Genomic DNA, 26,562 nt, shown 5'->3' on the forward strand with positions numbered 1-26,562 from the left:
TATATATATAATTTTAAGCTGTTTACAAATAACATTTAATGCTTCAAATATTACATAATGTTGATATTATATTTCTAGCAGAAATAAATATATTGCACTTAAAAAGAAACTTTTCATTAGATGTTGCTTCATAGTTTGTTATGTTCATAACTTTTTTCCATAAAAAGATTTCCCCTCCATCACCCCCTCCCCACCCCTCTCCCCAAACACACACTTTCATTACATGGTGAATGTGCTCACTCAAGGCATTATAAACAACAAATTAAACACAGCAAACAGCAGGACTGTGGTACATTCTGTTAAAGAGGCTACACATCCAGTTTTTACCTTCCCTGTTTTTAAAAAGAAATCTTTACCCATTTCTGAAGGTACAATAAGAAAATAAGAGACTATTTAAAATGTACCAGAGGTAAAATACAGCAAACTGTATTTCTTGTCCATATACTATGATAAGTTACTTCACAGAGTATTTATTTAGATCACTGCTCAATTTATTTCAAAAGGGAAAATAACGCAATAAAAACTTGTATGCAGTGTTGTTGTAGCCATGTCTCTAATATCCTGGGACTGACAAGGTGGGCGAGGTAATTTCTTTGACTGGACCAACTTCTGTTGGTGAGAGAGACAAGCTTTACACAGAGCTCTTCTTCAGGTCTGGGAAATATATTCAGAGTGTCACAGCTAAATACAAGGCAGAACAGGTTATTTAGCAAAAGTAGTTAATAGGCCACTTCACCTTGAATGGTCCCTTGAAATGTGTTAACTATTTATACTAAACCATCTGTTTCACCTTGTATTTAGCTGTGACACTCTGAATATGTTTCCCAGACTTGATGAAGAGCTCTGTGTAAGCTCGAAAGATTGTCTCTCTCATTTTATAGACCAGAAACCACATTCAGTGACAGTTTACCAGAGAGTCCAAAATGCCACCTGACTGCAGACAGGTAGCGAAACCACATTTTCTGCTGCAGAAAGGGACAGTAAGGAGTGGTAAGAATGAGGCCTCACCAAATGAGCATTCATTTCAATGAGTAAAAGTCACCCTGTGCAGAGAACCAACAGATGGCTCTTGCCACAGAGCCTCTTCAAATAATGAGGCATGTGGGGCTTAGGCCTGAATGCTGACTCTTTACACAGGGGTGAATTTCACTCAATTGGTATAAGCTTTCAGTTTAGGACACTTCCCAAAAGATTTTAAAAACATTTTTCATTAATACTTCTGATCTCCCACAATACACACAAAGATCTCGTGGGATCTAAACAAGTCATCAAATCACCTTTTTGTTTTTAAAAACAAGTTGGTTTTTAAAAGTCAAATATTTGCTGAATCTTGAGAGGATGTCCCCCCATGGTCCATTGCAGTACAGGAAAAGTTAGTGCCCAATGGCAAGGCTTTTAGAAGCACTTGGCACCTACCATTGCTCTCAAGGCCTTAAGGGGGCGGGGGGGGGGGTGTTTGCTAGGAAATTTTGTCAATTTTTCAGCACTGGTGCTGTTCTACTGGTGCCCCCAAAGATGTACAAGCTAGTGCAGACTATGCACAGGCCATGACGCCAGTGACAACCTGCAGTCTGTCTCCACTAGACCTTACCCATAGGTGGGACTGCACCTGAGCTGAAAAATGGCTACAACATTTCCCAGAGTAGAGAAGACTTAACGTTTTCCTTGGACCTAGCAAGGGCCCATTTTTATCTGAATGGAAAGAAATCGCTCCTTAGTTTTGGAATTTAACCCATTTCGTCTATAGTGCTTAAGTCAATTCATGTGTTCTGTATCTCACTACAATCAATGGCTCTGAATTTGTACCCAGGACTGTCCTGCAGAGTAGGCAGCAGACCAACTAGGGCACTTCTGAAAACTGAACAGCTAAATTTAAGATGTGTTTTATGTCTTACTTCTTTCAGTGTTCCAGAAATAAAAAGGAAATTGGATAAAGGCATCTAAGTCATTTGCCTTAGTCTGGGATTCCTTTGATTGATACAAGATGTGAATATTTCTGAGTAACAGAGTAATTAAAAAAAAAAACATCCAAATCTATTCATAACACGGAGCCAGGCAATAAAACAATGGACTGAAGATAATCTTACCATTCTGTTTGAAAAGCAAATCCAGGCATGTTCATCCAGCCCTCCTTAAAAGAGAAGATCACCCATTCTGCTTAGCCAAGAAAGCTCGGAAAAATGAGGTGTGTTCTATATCAGGCATAAAATGTGAAATACATAGAAATAGAACAGTTTAAATTATATTTGGCATTGCTAAGCCATCTACCAGTGGCAGACATTTTTCCTCAAAGTGCTATCATTGGGATATTGGCAATTCAGGAAGAGATTACTGGAAGAGATTACTGAGCCAGCATCAAAGTAGAACAGGGATTCTTTTTTTAAGCAATCATAAAAAAATTCAATGTTTAAACAGTTAAAATCTGGATTGCATTTCTAATTTTTTTTATCTACTTATTCAAATCAATGTAAAACAGTCTGAAAACTGGTTACTAGTCTCCTCTGACAAGTTCCTACACTGGCATTGTCACTAATGTCACTGTCCAGCTAGCGGGATGCCATTAGTGAGATTGGAAAAGCTTGGTGAAATCTTGTTCCCATTAAAGTCAGTTACAGCTTTGCTACCGACTTTAGTGGGGCAAGGATTTCACCCCCTAAGAACAGTCAGAATTTACACTCAGATGCTGCCTTCTGCTGGAAGGCAAGAAGGAGAGCAAATCACAATAATATAGGGCAGAAATTCCCCATACCTATGTCAATACTGGCATGGGTGCTCCCATTCAGTAACATTGCTCTCCTCTACCACCAACTGAAACCCTTCTACAAGATCCAGGAGACTGGAGACCCCTGGATTAATGCTGCTGGGAGCTCCATGGCCACACTGCATTTGAATCATGTGTTTTCTTTGCCTGCATTGATGGGGAATCCAATGGGTGCAGTGGTTTAAAAGGGATTATGTTGCTGTGGGGAGGAACTAGTCAGACAGCACAAAAGAGGGGTTGACTACTCAGAGACCCTAATGGCTTTGGAATCAGCCTCCAGTCACTGAGGTTCAAAAGCCTTATCCCCTTCCTGACTGATAGGATGGCAAACCACTCCCTGCCATGGGGAATAGTCCATGAGTTTTGGAGAGAACGTCCCACTCCCATGCATGTTCTCTACGTGAGGAGAGGGCTAGTGCCATATTTTTCCATAGACCTTTCACATTTTATTCCTAGTGAAGAAGCATTTGCCTTTCATTGGATATTTTAGCATTTGTCTGTTACTATACTTGTACCCTAGGAAGAAATAGAACTTTCTTTGAAACTTTTTCATACTCCATTAGCATCATAGCAGAAATTTCACATGGAGAATATTGGTGCTATTAGGACGGACTCATAAAAATGGCTAAAGAGGTCAAAGAATTTATTGCTTAGACTTCGCTTTATAGAGGAACAGCAGATCAACGTGAGAAGATTGGTCTCAAATTATAAAGGCTCCATCAGCCTACCTGTTTCAAATTTACTTCTTGAGTCAACTGAAACAGAGCCACTGTACTTGCTTGAGCATTTTCTGGTACGTGCACACACAAAAGAGTTTTAAAGTAACTGGGCTGAATTCTTCACACAGTAACACTGCATGCAACACCAGATAAGTTACTGAAGTTGCCACGGATCTATATGAGGTCACAATTTTCCTCAGATTTTGCCATTAGCTAGCATAGGATTAGCACCTAGTTAAAAAGGAATGACACATTTATGTTACGTAAGCCAAACAATTGAAAGGGGAGGGAAAACTGTCAATTGTCCCACCAAATCTGCACTGAAAATTTTTAAAATGTGGTATTATCTATATATTTGAGGAGTTAACTAACTTTTGCAGCATATGTATCTGTTCCACCAATATTCTATTCAAGTACATTTCGTGACACTCTGCACCCCATACTCACCACTGTCATATCAAAACAGGGCATGATTAGCCAAAAGTGGGTCTTCAGTACAAATAACTTGCAGCTAAGTCTGACAGCCGAGAGCAAACTCCAGTATGTAGGTACAGCTGGCCAAATTCAACATCTATTTACTGCCCATGCAAGCAGACCGAAGGCTTGGCCCAATATATTGATTTGTGACATTTCCCAGAGGGCCTCTGAGTCCAGAAATCATGAATGGATTATCATGTTCACCCATTCAAACAAAAAACAAACAAACAAACAAAAAAACACAAAACAAACTCATTTGCCTCAGATAATTTTACACCAGTCTTTGCAGCATTCCCTATGCAAAGTTGGGTGAAGGCAAAATAAAACTTCAATTACTGAGGTAATGGTACCTATTTGTTCAAGGGAAAAATTGGCAAGATTTTAAAGGCAACCAGCTGTTCTTGATTTATCAGTACAGGTCTCATCTGTCAGACAAATATCATCCTTTGTTTTACTCAGCTGCAATGGAACATAGCGTAAGAATTAGGCAAAGTGTGAGATGCTGTTACAGCATTTTGTGGCAGGACAGCAAGAGGCAAGTCAGTGGGCGACAGCCAAGAGACTGTCATGTGACATGCCTTTCCATTCACCCAGATGTATGGCATATAGCATAAAATGCTGCAATCTCTATTGCATATAGTGTTGTAACACACATTGGTCAGGTATAAAACAGAATAATGCGACGAAGATTGGCCTTCCACTCTAACCCTTACTTCTGATCAGCCCCTACAGCCCCTTGTAAGTTCTCCTTATAGAACTCGTGACTAGGGTGTAAGAACTGGGGTCAATAAGCATATGGTATTTCTTACCTATATACAGAAACTATACATTGGCTGAGCTGATTGGACCCTGCTCTTTCATCTGAATGTTGTTTATTCTTCACAGATGTTGAAATTCACCCTGTACAGAGAGCCAGCACAAGACATCAACACCTCTTAAGACTTCAGTGGTGCACAGGCCTCAAGTTGGATCTCTGCACAGAAGCAAATCTGACCCATTATTTTAATTACATTATTATATTACAGACAAAAAAATAACTAGAAAGTCTGGATTGCAGCCAGAATCAGACCTATTGTTTACACAACCATGTTTAATTAGAAACCTATTAAAAGATAGATATGAGTAAAATATTGTGGGCCAAATTACATGCTGATTTATACCCCCAGGCCATTCCACTGATCAAACTGTGACATATATAAACACAGAATTTGGCTCTGGTCTGCCTGGCAGGACAGCATAGCTGGCAATATTACTCATCACCATGAAAATCAGAGGAGAAGCTAGTAAATTCTTATGTGCTGGTCATGCACCAGGATCCACTGACATTTGCAAGTTGGATGGGCAGACCTTTATAGTAAAAGAATTTGGCTCTGTTTCTTTATCTCATACAAGTGCACATCTGGAGAGAGGGGTCCTTTAGTATCAGTGGCAGATAAATGATTCAGGGTGAAGATTTGAGATCTTTCATTTTCAGATTAAAAGTAACAGATCCTTCAGAATAAATTTTTCCTTCCATCACTCCTGACAGATGCTTAAATTGCGCCCTTCTGGGATATGTGAGGAGCTTATTTTTAGACAAAGTACAGAATATAACATTTTATATAGTTCTCAAACAGTCTTTTTTTCTGAACTGATAACTTCGTGAACTCAAAGAAAATAAAGAATTCAAGACTTGTTTTGTGATCATATTTTCTTGGTATTTCCCCTTTAGAACTAAGAAACGGTTCTTATTGAAGATAAGCCAGAAGGACAATCTTTCCCCCTCCTTTTCTCCCAGCAAACTAATGCTGAGATAGCCTAAACATGCTCAAAGCTATAGCAATAAATCTTCCCATATTGGCTCTCAGAAGGAAGGATGGAGTCAAGTAAGAGTATTGCCTCTTTCAGGATTCTTTTAGCATGTGGAAAAAACTATACACAATTAATTTGTACATTGCTGCGTAAACGCACCTTCTTACTCCGCTAGGCATAATGCACCTTCGGATCAACCTGCACTTGGCTAAAAGTCCTGTGAACTTTTGGCTGTAGCACACAGATCCTTTTGCAACTCCAAGCTTCATTCTCTTGCTGTGACCCCTTGATGGAGGAATCTGTATCCACAATGCATTATGTTAGCTGGTCTGTTATGAGTTCAGCTCTTTCTCCATAGGTCTTTTGGGAAGGTCCCCTGTATTTTCATACCAAATTTGCACATTTAAAAATCTTGATTTCCCTTGTCTTATGTCAGTCATACAAATGGTGTCATCACTGCAGAGGAATGACGCAGTCCTTGAATAGCTGCATAAGGCCCCTGCTGAAAGTAATGGTGGTATCTGGGCATGTGGAATGATGGGAATGTTGGGCCACTACCTTGCATTGAGCTGGCTATGGCAGAAGGTGTAAGAGGCATTCCCAGGCGGCTGTATGGAGGCAGAGATCCTTGGATTGGATGAGGGATGGGTGTAGCTATGGATGCAGTGCTGGTACCAAGGGCAGTCAAGGACTGTGGGTGCTGAAATCCAGGAAAACTGGTTGAAGAGGATACCCAGGAGCTGAGGGATAAGTTATCGGATGTTGTAAAAGCTGATCCTGAAAGAAAATAAAAGGCTGAAGCCTAAGGTAGCTAAAATAGCAAAAAGATATAAAAAGGAAAGGGAATCTTTCACAGCAAAGTTGATATGGAAGACATTCCACAGATTGACTGTGCACTTCATTACCAGGGGATGTTGTGAAGGCCAAAACTATAATTGGGCTAACAAAAGAATTAGATAAGTTCATGGAGGATAGCAGGAGTGCTGGAACAATTTTTATAGTGGGGGTGCTGAGAGCCATTGAACCAAACTGTAAAACCTGAATATGATGGAAACCACTTCAAGCCAGAGGGTGCGGTAGCACCCCCAGCATCTCTAGTTCCAGCATTTAAGGAGGATAGGTCCATCAATGGCTATAAGCCAAAATGGTCAGGGATGCAGCCCAATGCTCTGGGTGTCCCTCAGGCTCTGACTGCCAGATGTTAAGACTGGACAACAGAGGATGGATCACTTGATAATTGCCCTGTTCTGTTCATTCACTCTGAAGCACCTGGAATTGCCTGCTGTCCGAAGACAAGATATTAGACTGGAGGGACCACTGATCTGACTCAGTATGGCCATTCTTATGTTAAGAGGGGATGCCATTGGAAATTAAATACTCTAAAAGAATTCCCTAACTTTTTAGGTTATTATTCCAGGATTGCTCCCTTTCATATCTACACCTTAGATGAAGTTTCATTTTAAGAAACTGGTTGAAGTTGTTTGGAGAGCAAAATCAGCATTGCTCATTTATTTTACATAGCACCTCAAGGAATACACCACTTTAAAATAGAATTTTATTCTGCAGTTTGTCAGTCTGTAGATGGATATAAAAATGCCATCCACTGTTAATACTGGTGCCAAAAACTGAAACATCTGGCTAGCAGAGGTCTCATTTCAGTGCAGCACTGTATTAAGAAACATGCTCCTAACATTTTATATCAGCTGGTCACCAGGGCTGGTTAAAATTTTCCAAAATTTGAGTTTGATAAAAATTTCATCAAAAATTGATTTTAAAAAGGATTTTTCCCAGTGAAATTTTGTCAAAATTTGGGGGGCGGGGGGGGAGGTTGGGGTCAGGGAAGAAAATAAAACATTTGCAAAAAGATCCTATTTTTTTAATCGCTTTTCAGCAAGCTCTAGTGGTCAGATAGTAACCATAAGTGGTAGGATCGACAGACTTGCCTGGCTACTGAAATCTCTCAAAATATATTGGAATATTGGATGCAGTTCTATTAAACATGTGCTCTAAGGAAGAATTTTCTAACCTAATAAGGGTTTATTATTTGTTAACTTCCAAAAATTGCTGTTTTCTGAAACCTCACACCCTATAGCATTTCTTTGCTATTCCTCTCCTTTGAGGATTTCAGAATTAGAAAAAAGTAAGGCGGTTAAATTACATATGAAAAAACCATGTTTTAATTAGCCCACTTGACAGCAATCTTTTTGGCATGCCTGTGGATAATTTGCTTTGATAACTACACTAAGGCCATGTCTACACTACAGACACTATAGCAGCATAGCTACAAAGCCATAGATATGCCTCTATAACAATGTCATGTAGACGAGGACTACAACTATAGAAGAGGTTTTTCACTTTTGAAAGCCAATCACTCTCAAAGTCTGATGCAAACTGTGCACTCGGTCACGGTTATTCATACACATCTGATTAGGCAGCTCTAAAACCCAGAGAGATAATAATAATAATAAATAATATTTTTGTCATTTCTTTGTTCATGTCCTTTTTGTGTTTGCTTTTCTGTCTAAATCCTGTCCTTTTTAAATCAATGGTGAGACTCACATTGGCTTTAATGAGGCCAGAATTTCACCCTAACTCAGCATTCTGGGAAATAAGTTCACTGACAAAAATGTTTGGCAATGCACAATCTTAAGCCAATATTGCAGAATATTCATGGGGAAAGAATTTTAAGTTTGCAATAAGTGGCATTTGCTTCAGAAATCTGACTGGAAGAGATATGCTTAGCCAGTCATGAAAGAGAAATAATATGAAAACATATATATGACAAAGAAAAACAGTTTGAATGATATACTGGCTATTCAGAACAAACTGCTCACGAGCAACATGTAGGCAAACAATTTTTTGCAGAAGAATTTCAAACAACAAGTACATTTCGTGACACTCTGCACCCCATACTCACCACTGTCATATAATTATGATACGTTTTGTACAAAGTATGCCTTTTGAGGTATCATTCTAAAAGTCTTGTTCTGTTAAAGATTTAATACCCTGTTGGATGGTAAGTGCTATCATTGTATGTGGAGTTATGAAGTTTGGCTATGTATATGCTACAGAAACATGTTGTGAGGTTGAGAATGCCCACAAGCAGCCTTTCAGGTACAACAGTAAAAAGGCCAAACAATATTAATGGCTTATTGAGGAAATACACACAAACACAAGGTTTACCCCAGGAACTATGTACAACCGAAACCTCTCCGAGACAGCACTACACAATGGGAAGTTTGACCCAGGTAACAGTAAAAGAGCTTCCCAGCAAGTTGGAAGAAGATATAAGGGGGAGTGACATGACCTCACTCCACACATAAAAGAATACCTGGAAACACCTGAGGAAAAAAGACTGAATGGGGAGAAGTGCTGGTCCCAGGCTAAAGAGATTTCTAGCCTGTATGGAAACTTGGTGGACTGCTTGTATCATCAGTCAGGGTGAGATATTGCTAATTCAAATCCGATCTATCTAGTATATTAGGCTCAGTTTGTGTTTTTGTTTATTTGCTAGGTAATCTGCTTTGATCTGTTTACTATTACTTCTAATCACTTAATCTATCTTTCTGTAGTTAATATACTTGTTTTATGTTTTATCTTAACCAGTGAATTTTTGAGTGAAGTGTTTGGGAATCCTAGCTCTGTAAACAAAGGCTGTTGCATATCTTCCCCACATCGAGGAGGGGGAGCGAATTAATTAATGAACTTGCATCATACAGATCCCTGTGCAGTGCAAGATGGTATAATTCTGGGTTTATACTCCAGTAGGGATGCAAGGCTGGGGAGCTGGGAGCCTCCTGTTTGTCCATGAGTGGCTTAGGTAAAGCATTCAGGTAACTCAACTGGGTGTGGCGCCACTTGCTGTCATGTTGGGTGATAACAGGGCCTGGAGAGAGTGGCTGAGTCACCAGCAAAGCAGTGTGAGAGAGGCCAGCCCAGCTGAATTGTTAGGGGGCACAGCAGTTCCAACAGCTCCCAGACTGCACCCTGGGGGTCACAACCGCTCACACATTTGAAAAAATAAAATAAAATAAAATCAGTCTGATCACGGACAAATCCTCAAAAGCAGAAAAAAAGCAAAATTCACTGGATAAATTATTCATGATAAATGCTTCCCCTGCATAACTAGACAGGAAAAGCAGTCCAGTAAAAGTGAATTGCTCTAGAATGAAAGATATGTCAAATCCATAACAGAGGTGGACTTGAACCAAATTCCGAACCAAATCCGAACATCCCTGAACATGGGGGAAGTTTGGATCTAGACCCAAACTGCAAAGATAGCTTCTCTCTACAATAGACCAAAACAAAATCTTGTATAAACCCTGAATCTGAATATCTCTGAGTTGCGTGGAAGTTTGTATCCAAATCTGGATTAGTATCTGAATTTTACACTTGGCCCTATCTCTACTAGTAACCCTGAGCTGTGTCATGTATGAGTTTGTGTACACGTGCATATATGTGTATGTGCACACATAGGTACACATACAGTATATTTTTAACTGTAGAGGGTTATGTTTTGTGTACCAATATGTATACCTCCTATTTGTTAATAGCTTTAGTAACCAGACTTCATGTTACCACGAACTTGACATTTTGTGTTCTGGAAACAGTGACAGCTTCTCTGGGATTCTCAGAAACTATTGGCCTTTGTGATCACATTTTCAGATTTGATTATTGTATTATATGGGATATACCTATCTCATAGAACTGGAAGGGACCTTGAAAGGTCATTGAGTCCAGTCAGGTCCCCTGCCTTTGCAGCAGGACCAAGTACTGTCCCAGACAGATTTATTTTTGCCCCAGATCCCCAAATGGCCCCCTCAAGGATTGAACTCACAACCCTGGGTTTAGCAAGCCAATGCTCAAACCACTGAGCTATTCCTCCCCCAAGACTGCCTAAACAAAATGATCAAACCAATTTGGGGTGAGGAGAGGACCCCTGCAAACCATTGCCTGTTGCAAGAATTAAACCCAAAATAAACTTTAGGAGATCCTGAAATAGTTTGCAGATGAAGCAGGACATGAAGTCACCAGGCAGGGAATAACACATGAAGGACAGTAAGGGATACCCGTAGCACTACAGGTCTATTTTAACTAGCATAATGACTGCAGATGTAACTTGTCCAGCAAGCATCCATTTGGAAGGCAACTTGGGGTAGCAATTGGTTTTGCAATTGGTAAAACAAGCAAAACTAAGTCATTTGGGAGTGAAATGACAAGAAGGACTGGGGCTTTAGTCAGCCAGGTTATTACAAGTTCAAGCCTGCATGTTCCTTGGCACTGCTCAGGCAATGCAGCATAGACATATTCTGGCTGGAGATGGCCAGCAGAGGGTTGTTCTTGGGTAAAGGAACGTTCCCTGGCATCAAGCTGGTGAAAGCAGCATAGCTCTCTCCTGCACCAACCACCTCTTAACTCACCACCAGTGTACAAAGCATGCCAAAGATGGGCTGGGGGCTAAACTCCACTGGTGTAGGATCAGTTTGGGGCCTTATCTCAGTGGCATAAGTTAAAGCAACACTGCAGAGCTGGGCAGCACTGGTTGTGGCCCCCTTCTCTCCGGCACTGCGAAGAGTTGAGATGCAGTGGAGAATTTAGCCCTTAGTGTGTTCTCTTCAATGTATTTTCCTACCTCTGCTTTGTGTTGCCTGGCTCTCATCTCCCAGAACATCATCTTCTCCTCCATAGGTTCTGATGGGGGAACGTGCATAGGAATGCTTTTGAATAAGGCTCTCCACACTCTCTCTATAGAAGAAAGCAATATTGTACATCAGTAGCATCTTAAGCATTACCTCCTCTGTTTAGTGTATAAACCCCGTAACCCATTCTATGTTGTAACTAAGCCAGATGTGTCTGACGCGTATGGATGACATCAGTTCAGACACTATAGCTGAATGAATAATTAAATTAGGGGGGAAAATGATGAACAGATTGTCTGTGCTCATGAAGTGCACACCATCAGATCATATTTTTCTCAAAATCATTAAAACAAGATGTTTCATGCATTTCAGTTACTCTGTGGCTTGTGTTAAAAATCCCAAATGCAATCAATATTGTTTACTCATTGTTGGCCACATCTTACATTGTATTGTGTCTGGTCCTGGAATGAATGAGAGCAAATTTACCACCAAGTTTCTCGTGTATGTTTTCACAGTCAATATAAAACCAGCCTCAGCAAGTATTTGAAGATGCAAGCTTAAAATTCACATTCTGTGAACATTTGTGCTAGTAAAACTAGGTCTGGGTCAGAAGTGATGGTCACAATCCAATTCACAATGAACAAGTGTCCACTTCACAAATACTACCATCACAGCTGGCACTCCCCCATTCTTGCACAGATTATCATTAGCAAGATCAAGGCATAGGCATGGACACAGCTCACCCACAAGGACAGTCCTCATAGTCAGGGTGTAGGCATTTTACAATACAGTACGGGAAATCGGCTGTGCTCCTTCTCATGTGGTATATATTCTGTGGACTAGCAGAGGTCTGGTAGGCCTAGACCTCTCAGCCTGACACCTTGAACAAGCACTGAATTCATACAAATAGAAGAAAGTCATAGCTACATGATGAGTAAGCCAATTTATGGAGAGGACCAAATTAATCCCTGGTATATTTCCATTTAAATCAGTGACATTACACCAAGAATGAATCAAATACATTTCCAGTGTGACATTACATTCCTGTTCTCATCCAGGAAATCCAGTCTATAAAGGATTGGGGCCTATCTTACAGCACTTTCCTCCTACCAAACCAGGTTTTGCTCTTGCTGAGCCAGCTCACTCCCTGGGGTAATTCTGGCTGAGCTCTCTTACAGACTCCAGGCAAGCACTTTCCAGCTGAGGTAGATGTTTTTAGTTTAAGGCTTCTTACCAAAAACAAATCCAAACTTTACAGACTCCTCCCTCAAAGCCTGTGCAGGCCAAGTAGTCCCTTCCCCAATTCGGCCCCTCACACCAGCAATGCAAAATTTCCTGGCTCTTACCTCAGAAATAAAGGACTTCACACAATCTCCTTTCTGTCCATTTTGATTTCTGGGGCAATTCCTCTCTGCAATAGCTCCAGTAGTAGTTCATTGGGAGCACAGCCCCTGACTGCGCCCCCCCCCTTCAACTTTCTGATGGGTGTTGCAGTCTCCCCTCTCCATTTCCTGTTGCCCTCTTTTATACGGATCAACCATTAAGGTCCAGCTCTTTTCTCAGGTGCAGAGGGCAGGGCTAATTAGCTAGCCTGACCCCAGAGGCATGGTATCCCAGCCTCACAAAGGTAAGACATCTGTTTGGCGCAGGTTTCTTTCAGCCTTACCATTTGATAATTTTGCTACATGTATTTTATTATGGCAATTTAGCTGTTGCAAAAATTCCAAGGAAAAACATTTTCCAAATAGCACAATAAATCACCGTGCCACATGTTTTCCTTTCCTACAAAAAGGCTATTATAGTCATTTTGTCCTTGGTCTATCGCTGGTATCATTACTTATGCTAGTCCCCTGGAAAAAAATAAAAAGGGGATCTTATCTAAGTGATTTACTTGTGTCAGGATTGGAAGTGGACTGAAAGCAATGGCAGTTCCTACATAGAGGAGGATATAATTGAATTATTGCCTTTTAAGTGATTGAAAACAGTGGGCATATCAGGCCTATCTCCAAGAAGATTTTACAAAGAAAAAGACAGACGGCATTGTTTATGTTATGTATTTAATGCCTCTTAGTCTTTTCTTTTTCAAACAGACTGGGAAATGTTACTTACCAAGAAATAAATAAACAAACATGGAGAATAGGAGACCAGCATAGAATAATGAATTGGGATTGCCTTGGCAAAGTGGGGTAGATGCCAGGCGGTAAGCACTTTCACATTTGAAGGCCAGATATACAGCAACTAACCTTAAAAGCTCTGAAAAAAATAAATCACTTTCAGGTGATATGTCTGTATTGACTTTATTAGTAGTAAATGTCTGCTTGTAATGATATACTCTGATGTACGGTATGTAATAATGTTGTGAAACGACAGAAACAATGCAGGCTCCAGTTCTAGTTCAATGGGCCAAATTCATCTGTAACCTTATGAGGTTCAATGGGGGTACATTACAGATGAATTTGGCCCAATAAATTTACCTTTGAATTTCCCTATGGGAATTTAAAACTAAATCAAATACCCACAATTATTGCAGACTAAATTCTTTCCAGATGGGTCACTTTGCTAGACAGAGAACTGTATTATCTTATGTGGTTGTCTTTTTTCAAAGGGAAAAGAGGTCTGACTTTTAAGTGAACCCTGAATGTGAAAAGTCTGAAAGTGGGGCACAGTATGTTAGGATTTTTTTTTAATTATTATTACTATTATTTCGCAGATATTGTGCCACAAATCATCAGATTCATTGTGAAAAGAAAAGTATTTTAAAAACAGGAAAAAATTCAGAATGAGGAAACTGAGATTAGAAAAAACAGCTCATGACACAAAAGTGTTAGTTCTGAGCGACAACCTTGGGCCAGGTCTACACAAATTTTTTTGCCTGTACTGTAATGTCGCTTAGGGCTGTGATTTTTTTTTTTAAATGACTTTTTATACCAGCAAAAACCCTAATGTAGATACTGTTATACTAGCAAAAAAGTTCTTTTGCTGGTATTGTTTATTTCATTGGGGAAATGGAATGAGTTGTACGAACAAAAGAACTCTTTTGCTGGTGTAAGCTGCATCGGCTCTAGGACGATTTGGGTTAGAGTTTGAACGGCAAACCCTTTCTAGTGCAGACAAGGCCCTGTTCTCTGCAGCTGAGGTTTAACATTCAAAATTTTACATAAGCTAATCTAGTCTGACTGCATTGCTGGTTTATGGTTTCATTACAAAACAACTAATGATTTTTAATTTTAAAGGTCTAGATTTTGAGTCACACAACGTGTCTGTGTGGGGGAGTAAAAGAGTAAGCCCTCCAACCAAGAACCCCCTACACAGATTACCTGGAATTTTGGATTAGACAAAAGTGCACTATCTAGGATACCTATAGCATGACAATCTGTATATGGAGATTGGGGGTGGGGGAGAGAAATACTCAAAAAAACAACCACCCCAAACATAGAAATGAACTTAATGGGAACAATACTCATTTATTTAAAATGCATATAGTTTTATATTTATGTGTGCAAAAGGTTTAAGCAAATGAAAGGGATTAATAACTAGGATGATCATGTCACAACATTGCTCAAAAGATATATGCAGATAATTTTATAAATCACTGAAAGAGAAATCAATATTTGCCATATTGTGATTCTGTTCAATAAAAATACTTAATAAATGAAAACTGTAGACTGAAAATCAGATTGTTGGTGTTTTTAGATGCATTCCTTGAAAATGTTCAGAGTTGATCTATAATCAGGTGACCATCTTGTGAAAAATGAAGTAATTTCAGTTTAATCCAAGAAAAGCTTTTGGTCTTCAGTTTGCAGACAGTTATTGCCTAATGCTGAACTCAACTGATTTTTACTTTATGCAATTACTTAGATTTCTACAACGCCTTCTATTTACCAGTAAATTTAGGCAACTGAATATTGGGGGATTTAGAGCTGTAAGAGAAGTGGAGGTGAAGATGCTATCTTACTGCCAATTTTTTTTTGCATGCTCTCCCAACATTTTTTCACCCTTCAAGCTCCCCTTTTAAACTTAGTTCTATTGTAAATATGAATGAAGTACACACATTAGTACTATAAAATATTATGATCAAATTGTGCTAAGTATACAACCGTACAATAATAGTATGGAATGGGTTGGAGACTAGGAAGAGGTCATAGAAGATAGGAGCTGAAGCTGTCTGAACAGGGGAGTAACTGTGTAGCAGAAGGAAACTGATGGCAAGAAGGAAACTGAGTTGCTGCTGGCCAGCATGGAACAGGAGGACATGCTGATGACAGTTGTGGAGGAGGCAGGATGAACAGGATAAATGGTAATGTGAGAAGGAAATTACGAGGATCTCAAACAACTGTAGAGTGACAGAAGCACGTGGGGAGACAAGACTGGTCAATCAATCTTCATTTATATTGAATAAAGTCCCTCTCTTCTCCACGTCAGAAAGAAGCAGTAGTGGTTTTGAACCGTGAATCCAATAATGTGGACAGTTCGTAGCATTTCAATGTTGCATGGGTGACTGCAGCACCCATTGCATGCTGCATATCAAGGATAGTAACACTATGGCTCATGGAGAATATTTTTTCTCTCAGAGGATCATCAGAGCTTCCACACCTTGGTTGCAACATTAAGCCACCAATTCTTGTGTTGTATTAACCTGTGGGTTGGATGGCTCAGTCTTACCTCCTATGGTAACTCATTCCAAAGCTGAGGTCTCTTGACTGACAATGCTTTACCTCCAGTTTTCACAAGCACAATCTTAGGCATTGTTAGCGGCACTGTCCTGGAACAGCAGAGCTGTCTCACAGGACCATAAATTGACAGATAGTCTCTGATGTAGCTGGGACCTGATCCACTAGCAGATTCAGACCAAAGCCTTAAATTGCCACTGCCAGTGACCTGGGAGCCAGTAAAAAATATAAAGCACTCTTAAGTGTTCTTTGCAACTGAGGAGCGGGGCAATATCTTGCATAAGCTGGAACATCTGTTTCCTTCCATCATCAAACCCAAGTGAATTATAGAAATTCACTCTGGAGATGATAAAGGCAAGGATCACTATGGCCAGATCCTCAATCAAGATGAAAGGGGCTATGCTTCCTTGTAGGCAAAAGAAGGCATTCCTTTGATGACTTTTCATCAAATCTCTCATTTGCTATTTGTGGTGCTCTCACTACAGCTTACAGTATAGTGTGTTCTGATCACCTGGACTTTGATGCTGCAATGCATTATGCATGGGCACATCCCATTCCCATGGAGTCACCATCAAATCAATGGGGCCTATCTGTGCACAATACAGTATATGATCAGGACCATGGACATTAAGTCCACCCTATTCTTGCATATACTTGAAGTTGTGTCTTTTTCTGCAGTTGGTATCAGTGCTAGAGAGCGAGTGTACATGGGATGGGGACAAGATTTTTACCTTCTCCCTTTGGATGGAGCAGGCTTTAGACAACATTTTTTGTCTTAGCCCAAGGCAACAGACAAAGCTAATATATTACTGGACCACCCTGGCAGTGCTAGATGCAGGTTAAACACCCATCTTGGGGCTGGTCCACACTAACCCCCCAGTTCGAACTAAGATACGTAACTTCAGCTACGTGAATAACGTAGCTGAAGTCAAAGTACCTTAGTTAGAAATACAAGGTACTTACCGCGGGTCCACACACGGCAGGCAGGCTCCCCCGTTGACTGCGCGTACTCCTCTCGCAGAGCAGGAGTACTGGCGTCGACGGCGAGCACTTCCGGGATCGATTTATCGCGTCTAGACAAGATGCGATAAATCAATCCCAGAAGATTGATTGCTTACCTCTGAACCTGGAGGTAAGTATAGACGTACCCTTAGACACATACAAAAATCAGGGATTCCTACATACTGCTCATCCAGCCATTCCACTATGGGCCTGGTCCAATGTCTATCGAAGTCAAAGTGCAAAGAGAAATTCCACTATGTCACCACCTTTTGCTTCAGGTGGTGGCAGAGAAGAGCCCTCTGCCCCTATAGTTCCTTGAGGAGATGTTGTCAGTCAGGAATACCTAAAATAGCTATAGACATTATGAGACACGCTGACCAACCTGTCCATGTTTTCTCCATTTTACAGGCGCTCCCTCACTGTCAATCTGGGTGATAAGCAAAACAATAAAGATCCCATCCCAATCCACTCCCCATGCCCCACTGTCTTTTGATGCTTTCCTTTTTTAAGAAAATACAATGTACAATAGATTAATAGGAGGAAAATAATAAAGCTGACAACTGTGTTTTGCTTGGCCATTTGGTGCAACACAAAGAAAAATACCGAACAGGATACAGAGTGTATGAATTATCAGTTTACAGCTTGAATAACTTCTTTAGCTCTGGATTTCAAAGGTTTCCCTTTTTTGTAGCTGCCGGTTAGTACATTTGGAAGAGAGCCCAGATAACAGAAGACATCAGAAGTGAGGTGATGTGAAGACAGACAGAATAAATGAGCTCAGAAGGCAAAAAAAATAAACTTGCTGGAAGTCTCACTGTAGTAGAACTTTTTTTTTTTTTTAAAGGAAAAGATGACTAATTTGTCCAAGACTCAAGTGGTGAAAAGGAGCCCTTTAAAAAAAGAAGTGTGGGGGGGGGGCAGGAACAAGTACCCTTTTACTGAAGGGGGAACAGAGTGAAGTGAATAACAATTACCTATCTGAAACCTTGTTCAGGAATCGTCCAGCCATGATACTTACTGTATACACACAACACAGGACCAACAACATATATAGCACTTCAAACAAATTACGCTGATATCCTGATATTGCATGCTGGCTTTATGAACATAATCCAGCTCTTAGTTACACCCATGAAGCCAAATCCTCATCTGGTGTAAATTGACATAGTTCGGCAGAGCTAGGCCAGTCGACACCAGCTGAGGTTTTGGTCCATCAAATTAAACGGTGTTGAATGGGTTAAAGTGAAAATAGAATCTGGCCCCAGGTGTGCCAGGGAGCCAAAATTAGGCACTGAAAATCAAAACTAACATGCTAGGATGTTAGGTAAGAGGAAGGGGTCCTGCATTGGGTTGAAGAGCAAGAGAGGTCCCGACCCCAGTCAAGTTTACCACTGATATCACCTAACTAAGCACAAGGTTTGACTGCAATGTAGATGGGGCTATGCCCATATTTGAGTGTTCAAGCACATTTCACATTCGGTTTATGCCTTTATACAATATATTTCTGTATTTTAGGCATGAACCGCCTGATGTAGGAAAATGTTGACCCTGATTACCAAGAAACCCAATATGAAATTCTGAGTTGGGGCTTCCCCACACATCTACTTTCCTCTCTCTCTCACTCTCTCTCTCTCTCTCTCTCTGATGCTAAGTATTCTTTTGATGTTCAGGCCACACTTCTGCATTAAGAGTGTTTATTGGAGGTATGCAAGTGAGGACACCCCCTCAATTATCTTTAATACAGTCAACAGTCCATTCCTGAGCTTTCCTCACATGCACTAAAACAAAAAAATGTTCAGAATAAGAGTATGATCCATCGATCGCACTCTGAACATTAGTTTATGGTTCAGTGGTTCTGTTGACTCCCATACTTTAAACTGATTGAATTTCTTGCTGGCTGGTGTACATGATATTATTCCCAAGGCTAATTCTTCACCACAAGCCCAAAGGAAGCCTTCAGACACCTAGCAAAAAGTGAACCTACTGACCTTGCGATTTGACAGTTCTTATAGACTTTGGGCTCTTGTTCAGCAGAAGTATAAAGAGGTTCACTTCATACATGTTGCCAGTGATGTTTGCTTATTATTTATAGCCTCCTTAACAATAGTTATTTAAAAAAAAAAAAATCAGCATTCACCAGAGGTGAAAGTAAGCTGGTCCGGTCCGGCATACCAGTAAGAAAGCCAGTACACAGCCAACCGTACCAGGAGGGCCACTGATGGGGGGAGCAAAAGGGGCAGATGCCCTAGGGCCCGGCGATTTAAAAGGGCCTGGAGCTCCCAGCAGCAGCCAAAGCCCCTGGCCCTTTAAATCACCGCCAGAGCCCCAGGGCTCCCACACGCCGACGCCACTACCACTACTGCACCAGAGGCCAGAGCCCCGGGATCTTTAAATCACCGCCAGAGCCCCAGGGCTCCTGGCTGCCACTGCTACCCTGGGGCTCCAGTGGCGATTTAAAGGGCATGGGGCTCTGACAGTGATTTAAAGGGCCTGAGGCTCCCAGCCACTGCTACCGCTACCGCGCCAGCGGACAGAGCCCAGGGCCCTTTAAATTGCCTCCAGAGCCCCAGGCAGCACGAGCTAGGCCAGGGTTTCTCAACCAGGTCCGGCCGATCGTGGCTCCCACTGGCCGCGGATCGCTGCTCTGGGCTAATGGGAGCTGCTGGAAGTGGCGGCCAGTAAGTCCCTCGGCCCGCGCCGCTTCCAGCAGCTCCCATTGGCCCGGAGCAACAATCCACGGCCAGTGGGAGCAGCGATCGGCCGGACCTGCAGACGGGGCAGGTAAACAAACTGGCCCGGCCCCCCAGGGGCTTTCCCTACTCAAGCGGCGATCCCTGGTTGAGAAACTGTGAGCTAGGCAGTGCTGAAGGGCTGTCTGGGGGAGTCTGGTCCCAGCCCCACCTCTTCCCCCCGAGGTCCTGCCCCTTCTGGGCACCCAGAGCCTCCCCCCATACACCTTGCCCAGGACCCTTGCCACCCTGCGTACCGGTAAGTCCGTTAAGTTACTTTCACCCCTGGCATGCAGCAACAGTGACCACACCACAGTGTCTGATATATTATGTGTGACACCATAGTACGTCATATGCCACAGTGTGATAATTGTTGTTAAATTTAACTTTTTAAAGGCACCTGCTGTAGGAATCAACCTACAACAGAGCAAATGTATAGAAGACAAATAAATAAAAAAGGGCCAGTATCAGTGGGTGTGTCAGTGACTTTTCTAAGACACAGTGCCTCTGGATAAATTCTGCCCAGAGTAAGCATAGATAGATTACCACAAAAAGTAATTTGTAGAAAGAGAATAGAGTCTCTTTTTTCACTTCTAATGATTACAAAGGAATCTCACATCCTAATGTAAATTTGAAATATACCCCAGCCACCTAACATTTTTAATAGATAAAAGTTATGAATGGAAAGCTATCTGGAGAAGAAGACTATGCTCAGGTATTTGAATAGAAATGAGAGCAAGTATACTAACTCCAATAGTTAGAGGTGCCCAAAGTCTATTTCATTTTGCACACTCCATTGTCCTTATTTATATTGTTGTAACTTCAATATGTACAATGCAAACAGATTCAATCCTAAAGGCATTTTCAGTTTGGATTTCCTACATAGTGATCGTAAATCTGGAACAGGAAACTTCAAATCGTTAAAGTCACATATTTATAAAATCATATTCAATTAGGTTAGAAAAGTGCAATTTCTGTCATCATGTCATAAAAAGATGTGTTTTTCTCTCAGATCTACTATAAAGAAAAGCCCTCTATATTGTTACAGATAGGGGCTGTTTTCAATCAGTAACAAGGAGCAATCCAATTACAAGATGGTTTAGTGCAGTAACTGACTCCAGACTAATTTAATTTCTTTAGGTCTCTAAAGATCAATTGATCTGATTTGTTTCCCTCCCCACAGGCTGTTTAGGAAAAAGCAGACTTAAATACCTGGAAATGAAATCCAAAGCTTTGTCCACTTTCACACTACTTAGGTCATCCTGAAAACTTGCAACTGATGATGAATGAGTGCTCTCTTGGCCCTTACATCATGGGATGCTTCACAGATTGGAGATAATTAAGATCAAACTGTGCAACATTTCAAATTATTCATGCATGCACATCTGCTTTGGGAAGCCCATGCATTGAATAGAAAATCTACTTGCAACATCTAGTCAAATTTTCAACTAGAAAGAGATGTGTGAATGTGTATTTGCCTTGCATATTCTTCTCCAGGACATAGATATAGAATAACAATATTGTTTATTTCAAGTGGTGGTCGTGTTGAAGCTATTTATTATTATAGCCAGACAAAACTCAAATTGCATCATTCAATCTATTACCTAAAATATTGTAATGCATGACTTTTAATGGGTGTCAAATATGAAAAAATTTATACTGCCTTATTATCCATTGCATGAGATCACTAGATCTTATTTTTCCTATTTCTTTTTCTTTGTCTGTCTTATTTAGCTGTCACCTTAGGTCTGGGGTAGACAATAGGCAGGCCAAATCTGGACCGCCAGGCACTTTTGAACAGACCCCAAAATCTTTTTATTCACTTAGTATTTTTTTTATTATTTTCCCTGGAGTCTGGACATTGACTATACCTTGACCAAGAAAGTTGGAGCTTGACAAAAAATAGTCTACCCAGGCCTTGGGTGGTGCTATCATTGGCTATTATAAAAACATACTATACTATGATTGCAGATGTGCAGCTTATAGAAGTAACACTTATAGACATTACATTTCCTATTTTAACATGCTTGTGTATTTTAATGTCTATGAACAGAAAAAACCTTTTACAGTTCTGATCCATTAGAATAAGGATAGGGAATACATAAAAATCCTCAACCAGCCTCTTATCAACACTTTTGTGTGTCACACTTTTACTGCCTTGCTACTTGAAGTGTTGTGCAACAGTGTAATTTTTAAAATGCAGTAGGCCACTAATAAGAGGGAACCTTTCCTATTTAATTGAAAATAGATGTGAGCCAGCCATGGACTAAAGGAAAATCAAGAATCTGCTGTGGCTTCATGGTTTTCACATTCCATTTCTTGTATTCAAGGTATTACACTTGGATACCTTATCTTTGATGACAGCATTCATGCCTGACCAGGATAGGCTGTCTCAGGCTCTGTTCTCACACTTCTCAATAATCAAAATGGCACTGTGGATTATGCTTCACTTCTCTGACTTCATGCCATGTGTTGTTATTTTAGGATGTGTAAAAACTCCCTTCACCAGCAGTTTCATCTCTATAGTCCCAATCACTTTATATGCTTGGAGGTGCCTAAGCATTTTCTATTGGCAACCTATTCAGAATTACTCTCTCATGCTCTTGTTGGGTCCTTTTGTGTTCCCTATTTGAGATGATTGCATTTAGTGTTGGAAAGGGATCATGTGGTAGTCCTCTTCCTACTTTCACTTTTCAAACAAATCCGGTCACTGCAATTTGTTTACCCTAGTGTGCTGTTTTTATGACATGGTATGCTTTTTTAATTAGATGCACTTCAGTTTTTTCATTGCTCATTGAGACTTTCATTTGGGAAGCAGTTTTCACTAGCCCTGCAAATATTTCCTGTTATGCAAACACCATTTATCACAGTAACTGTTCTTTGCTTTAATTATCCATTATACCACCCGTAATTCAGCCTCTAATTCATCCGTCTAACTGTTTAAAGTCACATGACTTACGTTATATACCTATGTAATAAAACTAATAGTCAATGGTCTTGCCTGACAGCCAGTTTCTTACACAAAAAATGTGCCTTTCCCCAAGTAATATTCTTGTTGGGATCAAAGCACTCCTGACATTTTGTAATGATTTCATATAGCAGTTTGCAATCCCCTTCATGGTCACAGAGGGATGAACTATAGATCAATGTTTCTCCACCTTTTTGATACCAGGGACCAGCTTACTGCCTTCCTAAACTGTGTCAGGGAGATCTTAGGGACCGACGCCGGTCATTGAGAAACACTGCTGTAGATCATCAGTGCTTCTGGGACAGCCACACATAGGAGTGTAGACACTAGAGGATTTTATTCTCAGTCTTTTTCCAGTATCACTTGCTTCTAGGAAATTTTGAAAGTGCTGTAACCACTTCCTTCCATTCTCGGTAAGATCCTCTTCCAGACTGAAGGAGTCTGGTGGCTTAATTTGATCCATTTCTGACAAAATTTTAGTTTACATATGGCTCTATCTAACAAAGGCATGACCTAAAGGAGCACTGATAAGAAACTGATCTTTATTTCCTAGTCCTTCGCACCCAACATGGGTCTGGGTTAATGCCCTCGTCACATGACAGGGCTAAGTATCCACTGACTACAGAGGCAACTCATAGACACAAACGTCATAGCAGTCTCCAGACACATTCTCCCCCTGAATGAAGCTTGCAGTACAATCTCAATTAAACAGAAGTGGTATCTCTGCCATCAAAGGGAGGTGTTATGGATTTGTATTGACAACAGCACTTGCTGACTTCCGTATCTGGGACTTCTAAAACAGGCCACATGAAAGGTACACAAAGTGCTAGGAGCCAAAGGGGCAGAAATGTTAATGCAGTTTTAACAGTATATTTTGGGAAGCACTCATTTTCTTTTTCCTTATGGGGAACAATGGATAATACAAGGGCTTTTTTTTTTTTTAACAGTACCATAGATCACATTTCCCGGAGGCCCAGCTCATCACCTTCAATAGGACTGAATGGCATGATAAGAAGGACACTTTGCATTCTGCAGCTTAAGAAAAATGGAAGCCATAAAAGTGACCCCTTCAAGAAGCAGCATCAGAGAGAGGAATAGATCAGGCTCAACTGGAGCAGCTGTCAAGGCTCAAAACAGCTCTGTCTTCATAAGGTTTATAAGTATTTTTAAAGGAGGTGGAGGAGACTTACTATATGCAACAAGATAACGTTAAAATGCACAGCTTCTCAGGAGTTGAAAGGATGCTTTTTCCTACAAACTCTCTCTTCCCTTTATCTTATCTGCATGGAAAGTAAACAGAAAGTCCCCATTACCTCTCGATATCAGTGAGTCTGGAAGAGTCCCGAAATCCTTTAGCAAAAGGGTTGCTGTCAATTTTCAGCTTGGTTATCTGGAAACACAGAAAAGAGCAACACAACATGACTGTGACACGAAGGTATTGCAGTGTACAAAGTGTTAACCAATCCATCCTCGTGACCTCACAGCTATGTGTATCCACATTCCCATTTCTTTTATGACTACTCTCTGGGCTGGATCGAGCAAATATGGGGGCTTCTGTGAAGCCACTGAATTGGCACCACCAGCATCAAAGCTCAAGATTCAAAGTTTGATTCTCCTCTCATACCAAGATAAAAAAGGAGTCACTCCACTGAAGTCAATGGAATTACACTGGTGTAAAACTGACGGAAGTGAGAGGATAAATCAGGCTTCCTTCATCTGTCCCAAAGTCCTGTGTCATGATTGCTGACAAGGCAGGGCCAGGTCATGGGTCCAAAGGGTTGTGTGTGTTAATGGAGGGAGTTAGGGGAATAGTAGTTTTAAACAGGAGCAGGGGGAGCCTGTGACGTGTCCCATATGTGGCTATGGTAAAGAGGGAAATATTTTGATTCTAAAGCTATTGTCTCCAAAACAATCTCCATCAGAACAAAGCAGGTCATCCATGAGCAGTAAACACCATATTGGCATTGGAACCTACTTTGGTGGGGAGGGGCCCACAACCTTTTAAAGCATTGTCTCAAGCAGCCCCGACCATTTTGACTTTAATACAACTGGTCCAAGCCAACCCTAATAAACCATACACAGAGACACTGGCACTGTTTTGTACAGAGAAGGGGGAAAACATCACAGTTAAAATCAGATTTGGAAAGGTTGAGCTAAAAGAGTGACCCTACTAAAACAATTACTGTCTTAAGAGATCAGACGTCTTACAACCAAAAACTTTCTCCCCTTCTTCAAATTCAGCTACTGGCTTAAACAGTGACAGCCTCTCATTCTCAAAAGGAATGTGCAAGAAAGCTTCCTTTGAGAACCCCAACCTTCCTGGCTTAATCCTCAGAGCTGCTGAATGTCTTCCACACCTGTATATAGGATCGGACCCTGTATATATATATATAGAGAGAGAGAGAGAACATAAACACCCCTATGGGCCTTATAGGCATTATTAGAGAAGACAGAGAAACCAGAAAATGCAAAGAACAGAACATAATAGGCAGGGACTTTGTTCCAGAAGCAACTGTGGGGGAAAAAGGTAGAATTTGTGTTTGTTGCCATTTAATGTGATTAAAACTTGTCTAGGAACTCTTTAAATATGTATTGCTCTTATAGCAAAATGATGTTATGCAGGCAGATGCAGATGCCATTTTCTGCCAACAATGCTACATGAAAATCCATGTATATTTATATAGTCATGTAAAATATGGGTGTCAGAGTGTCATAAGGGGTAGGAACAGAATAAGAAGAGATGCTCTTTTGGCCAAGGTATCCCCAGCTCTTCAAGACTTTAAAGGAAAAACTGCAGTCAGCCTGAGAAACCAATAAAGTTGCTTTGGCTTACACCAGGGATGGATTTGCCTTCAAGTATAACTATTTGAGTTATACTGTCCAGTAAATTTTGTCCCCCGCTGTCGTACTGCCTGCCGAGTCATTGTAAAGAATTCTTTGTGTATCCATCTACCCAAAATTGGCATCAACGGTTTTAATTGGTTTTGTGATAAAACTGATCAAATCTGTATTTTTGCTTTCAATAGGCAGATTCAGTGCTTAAAATTTGGAAGGATGCAACAAAATTCAGATTTGCCAAATATGCTTTGCCCTGGTGGAATTAAAAGCTACTGGAAGTAAGGATTTGAAGCCTGATCCTGGGAAATGTTGAGCATCTCTCACAAAGCTGTGAGTGCCATCAGCTCGAGTTGAAGCCAATGAGAGTTCAGGGCGCACAGAATTTCCTATGTAAACAGAGATTAGCACCACTGAAGAATCAACACCAATTTCATCCTGGCCTCCATTGTAAAAGGCCTGTGGTATATTGGTCACCGCTTTGCTTATAAAAATGGGCCTTGAAAGTTCAGAAATTAAAACAAGCAATTCCAACTCCCTGAATGGTCACATGCTTTCACAGAGCAAGAATATTTTAGTGCTGGGTGACTCATCTGAAACCAGAGAAGATTACAGTCAAATCTGACTCTCCATTCTGAGAGACCGCTCTTCTGGGCAGGAAGTCAGAAGAGTGGGAGGGAAGGCTTATGAAAACTAGGGGAAGCAAAGGAGGACTGATTTTTTTTTTTCAGGTTGCCATCTACATTATACAAATTCAAGGTGTGGTCTAGTGGTCTGACTACAACAAGTCTGGGAACTAGGAACTACAAATATATAGGCAGCCTAGTCTAGTAGATAGTGCACCAGACTGCAGCCAGGAGACCTGGGGTGAAATCCTGGCTCCATTGATGGCAATGGCAAAACTCCCATTGACGTCAGTGTGGTCTGGATTTCACCTTCTGTCACTGACCTGCTGTGTGACCTTAAGCAAG

At 40.8% G+C, this 26,562-nt stretch overlaps 1 protein-coding gene across 7 annotated transcripts in view; it reads right to left on the minus strand.

The window, feature by feature from the left end:
• Window positions 1–592: 592 nt before the first annotated feature.
• The window catches only part of TBX20 (T-box transcription factor 20), a 49,102-nt gene continuing 23,132 nt past the window's right edge, over window positions 593–26,562 (minus strand). For 3 of the 7 annotated variants that reach the window (XM_034761187.1, XM_034761186.1, XM_034761188.1), the window contains 3 exons: window positions 24,070–24,146; window positions 11,381–11,493; window positions 3,936–6,525 (listed from right to left, as the gene is read on the minus strand). In XM_034761187.1, the coding sequence (XP_034617078.1) occupies window positions 6,185–6,525; window positions 11,381–11,493; window positions 24,070–24,146 (531 nt within the window). In that variant the 3' untranslated portion in view covers window positions 3,936–6,184. Of the gene's footprint in view, window positions 2,193–3,935; window positions 6,526–11,380; window positions 11,494–24,069; window positions 24,147–26,562 lie in introns of those variants that run through there. The other 4 variants (XR_004644512.1, XM_034761189.1, XM_034761190.1 and 1 more) reach the window with 4 other exon arrangements.

This window comes from Trachemys scripta, chromosome 2 (assembly GCF_013100865.1).
Source record: "Trachemys scripta elegans isolate TJP31775 chromosome 2, CAS_Tse_1.0, whole genome shotgun sequence".
NCBI lineage: Eukaryota > Metazoa > Chordata > Testudines > Emydidae > Trachemys > Trachemys scripta.